The sequence below is a fragment of the Neovison vison genome, chromosome 8 (genome assembly GCF_020171115.1).
Source record: "Neovison vison isolate M4711 chromosome 8, ASM_NN_V1, whole genome shotgun sequence".
Taxonomy (NCBI): domain Eukaryota; kingdom Metazoa; phylum Chordata; class Mammalia; order Carnivora; family Mustelidae; genus Neogale; species Neogale vison.
This window is the reverse complement of record NC_058098.1, coordinates 14520748-14524961: the sequence shown is the minus strand read 5'-3', so window position 1 is coordinate 14524961 and position 4214 is coordinate 14520748. Positions and strand designations below refer to the sequence as shown.

At 39.4% G+C, this 4214-nt stretch overlaps 1 protein-coding gene across 1 annotated transcript; it reads left to right on the top strand.

Moving 5' to 3' along the window:
• Window positions 1–2173: 2173 nt before the first annotated feature.
• On the top strand, window positions 2174–3184 carry SPINT4 (serine peptidase inhibitor, Kunitz type 4). Its single transcript, XM_044262582.1, has 2 exons — window positions 2174–2288; window positions 3003–3184. The coding sequence occupies exons 1-2, from the start codon at window positions 2174–2176 to the stop codon at window positions 3182–3184; spliced, it is 297 nt and encodes a 98-aa protein (XP_044118517.1).
• The last annotated feature ends 1030 nt before the right edge of the window (window positions 3185–4214 follow it).

Sequence of the window (4214 nt, the reverse complement as noted above, 5' to 3'; positions counted from 1 at the left end):
TAAATAAGACCTGTTTGAGAAATATAAATATTGTAAGCCTTTCTTGCAAGATATTAAGAAAACCAATTCAGGGGCACCTGGGTGGCTCAGTGGACTAAAGCCTCTGCCTTCAGCTCAGGTCATGATCACAGGGTCCTGGGATGGAGCGCCCCATCAGGATCTCTGCTCCACGGGGAGCCTGCTTCACCCTCACCCTCCCCATCCTCCACCTGCCTCTCTGCCTATTTGTGATCTCCGTTTGTCAAATAAATAAATAAAATCTTAAAAAAGAAAAGAAAAGAAAACCAATACAGATGGGAAACTATTGTATATACCTAAGATAATATTGTAAAGATGTCATTCTCCCCAAACTGACCTGTAAATCTAATTCAACTAAAATCAATATCCAAGATGGGGCTTTTGAAGAACTTGACAACTGACCCTAAAATGTATGTGAATATGCAAAATCCTAAGATAATACAAAATTCAAGTAATTAAGAATGGCTTTGGAGCAGGAATATATAGTAGAGTGAAACACAGATCTCAGAAATAAGTCAAGCAGAGAAAGTCAATTATCATATGGTTTCACTTACTTGTGGAGCATAAGGAATAACACGGAGGACAATGGGAGATGGAGAGAAGAAGTGAGTTGGAGGAAATCAGAGGGGGAGACAAGCCATGAGAGACTGTGAACTCTGAGAAACAAACTGAGGGTTTTGGAGGGGAGGAGGGAGGGTGGTTGGGTGAACCTCATGGTGGGTATTAAGGAGGGCACGTATTGCATGGAGCACTGGGTGTGGTGCATAAACAATGAATTTTGGAAAACACACACAAAAAAAATTGAATTAAATTAAATTAGAAGCCAAAAAAAAAGAAAAGAAATAATCCCAAATGTATAAGAGAAGTTATTATATTACATAGATATTATATAGATATATATATTATAGATATATATATAGATATATATTATATCATAAAATATATGACATAGATATTATATAGATAAAAAAAGAACTTATCAATAAATGGGTCTGAAGCCTTTGAAAAATTCAATCAGACGATTATTTCATACTTGACCAAAAATAATCAACTTCAGGTAGTTTAAGAGTTTAAATGTGGGGACGCCTGGGTGGCTCAGTTGGTTGGACGACTGCCTTCAGCTCAGGTCGTGATCCTGGAGTCCCGGGATCGAGTCCAACATCGGGCTCCCAGCTCCACAGGGAGTCTGCTTCTCTCTCTGACCTTCTCCTCGCTCATGTTCTCTCTCACTGTCTCTCTCTCTCTCAAATAAATAAATAAAATCTTTTTTTAAAAAAAAGAGTTTAAATGTGAAAGCCAAAATTTCAAAAGTCTTATAATAAATCAAAACTAAGTTGTCCCATATTCTAGGCAATATAGTATAATGAGTTCAAATCTTGATTCCACTACATAATAGATGGATGACCTTGCACGTAAAACTTTTTTTTTTTTAAGATTTAAGATTTTAAGACACACAGAGATCACAAGTAGGCAGAGAGGCAGGCAGAGAGAGGAGGAAGCAGGCTCCCTGCCAAGCAGAGAGCCCGATGCAGGGACTCGATACCAGGACCCTGAGATCATGACCTGAACTGAAGGCAGAGGCTTTAACCCACTGAGCCACTCAGGCGCCCCTTTCATGTAAAACTTAACCTCAACCTCAATTTCTTCATCTGTGATGGTGACAGTTGCACCTAACTCGTGCATGTGCTTTTTTTGAAATTCAAAGATTTTATGCAGATGGATAAATAATAGTGCTTAGCATGAAGGAAGTACCATAGAGGTTAGTTACTATCATTACTACTATTGTTCTTATTACACTCTTCCTGTTTCACCAGGATCAGTGTCTTCCTTGTTGTGGAAGGTTGAAGAGAGGAAAGGAAGCAATTCTTTTTTAATTCTTTAATCATTCTATCCTCCATCATTAAACTTATGTTAGAAGTTCTGATCCTTTCATTTCTATGGTTCCTAGATGAACATGGGACTCACTGTCAAGAGTTTAACTGGCCTGGGACCTTCAGCTTCATGGCTGGGTACTCAAGCATTCACTGTTCAACTCAATGCCTAGTAATGCCCAGTCCTGGCCCTTGGGGTGAGTGGGCACAGCCATCTCAAGTATCAAGCCCAAAATATAACATCAGTTGATACCAAGACTCTCCTACCTCCTGCTTGCTGCATCATGAAGCCTGCTGAGTTGGGATTTCTCCTAGGGCTCTTCATCTTCCTCTTGCTGACTACCCCATTAATGGGTGGTGTTGCTAGACTTGCTGAAATGATATGTGGAGACCTCAAAGGTATGAACTTAAAGCCAAAAAATAAATGCAAAGACCAATTATGAATGAGGGAGAAAGTGTCAAAAAAAAAAAAAAGTGATATCCAGCTGGTCCAGGAAGTTCCTCCTTTTAGGCTAATACCCATAGACTCTTAGTCCTTTGACTATGGGCATTACTTACTCTAGGGCTCTTGTGGATGTCTGATAAGAAAAAGCAAACTATGATGCAAATCAGTCCTTTCCAGATGGGGGTGTCTTTTGTAGGCATTCCAAAGAACCAGAAGTATTTTGAACTAGGGGGTTCCTGACAAATTTCGAAGATCCCAGACCATTTAAGAATACGTACTGAGAGGAGAGTGAAGGGGGATTGGAAACTGAGCAAACTGAGGCATTTTCAATATCTGGGTTCTGGGTGCAAAGAGAACACTTGAACCCATGGTCCTTATTTACAGAAGCTCACAATGTAGATGTGAAGGATAATGAAGCTTTCTTCCATGGGTAATGTATACAGGCTCATTGCTTCCGGAGCATAAGAGGTGGCACAGTCTACACTGTGAGTCAGACACCCCAAAATCTGGCATGGCCACATAGCAAATGCATGCCCTTGGTCAAGCCACTCAACCACTTACCACCCATTTCCAAACTAATGTGAGGAATCTTTAAGGGTCCTGTAGAGCAAGATCTCTGGCTGAGTTCTAACTAATTCTCCCTAACTCAATGGGAACCTCTCATGCAGATCCCTGCAAAATGGATATGGAAGTTGGCAGCTGCTTTGAAGTTCACTTCAGATATTTCTACAACCAAAGCTCCGAAAGATGTGAAAGTTTTATCTTCTCCGGATGTAATGGCAACCTTAATAATTACAAGCTTAAAATAGAATGTAACATAGCCTGTGTCAAAGAGTACAAAATAACGTAAGGAATCCCATCTTGCCCTTGATCCTTGGGGGAGAGAAAAAGGAAAGGCTCTGAGATACTAAGATTCCTTGTTTGGGATGGGAAGAGGGAGGATTGTCCTCAACAAAAGGCTTAATAGTTGAGTTGGATCTCAGGATCATTTATCATTTTCCAGTTGGGGAATCAAATTCCAGAGAAAAAATAGTAGTCACCATTTATCAAATAATTACCATGTGCCATGTGCTGCACTAAGCAATTGACATATATTGGTATAATTTAAAATTTAAATCACTCTAAGGGATATTTTTATCATTAAAGTGGGCAGATGAAGAAACCAAGTCCACTGGAGGTAACTACCTGGCCCAAGTTCACATTATACGATGTAGCAAGGTTTCTAACCAGATCTGATAGTCACCCAGGGCTTGACCATTTTACATACACAAGTTCACCCAAACCCAACCCTTTTAATCGCAGACTTGTGAAATCTCCATAACAGTATGCTGTTTTATACGACTAAGCTCTCAGCTCACACTTGGGCCATTTCCCAGTCACTGGAACTAGAAGAAGGTCCTTGGAGGCTAACAAGGCTTTTGTATGGCTGATTTCCAGGAGAGTAAAATGAAAAGTGACCTTGGAAATAACTCAAAAACAGAAATTTTGCTTTATTTATCTAATATCCCTAGTGCATTTTTGCAATGCCTGGCACATAGTAGAAATGACTAAGTTTTAAAGGAACGAAAGAATAGAAGATTCATCAGTGAAACAGGAGGGACATTGAAAGATATGGCATCTCAGCACTTCCCCTGGGATAAAAAATGACTTAAATTAATCCAGGGAAACGTTTCAAAATCTATTAACACAGATCTGTTTTTTGTTGTTTGTTTGTTTGTTTGTTTTTGCTTAAACAGGGAAAAAAGGCCAAAAGGTTAGAGTTGATGCACCATTCTGAAACATTGTTTTAAGAAAATTCAAGCCAATTTTTACATCTTTGTGATATTTCCATAATCCTGGAAACTTCCAGCTGTTTGCCATTTTCCTGACGTGAGTTCTCT

Coding starts and splice junctions, on each gene's coding strand:
- SPINT4 (XM_044262582.1), top strand. CDS start 2,174: ATGAAGCCTGCTGAGTTGGGATTTCTCCTAGGGCTCTTCATCTTCCTC. Junction 2,289..3,002: donor GATATGTGGAGACCTCAAAG/GTATGAACTTAA, acceptor CCTCTCATGCAG/ATCCCTGCAAAATGGATATG.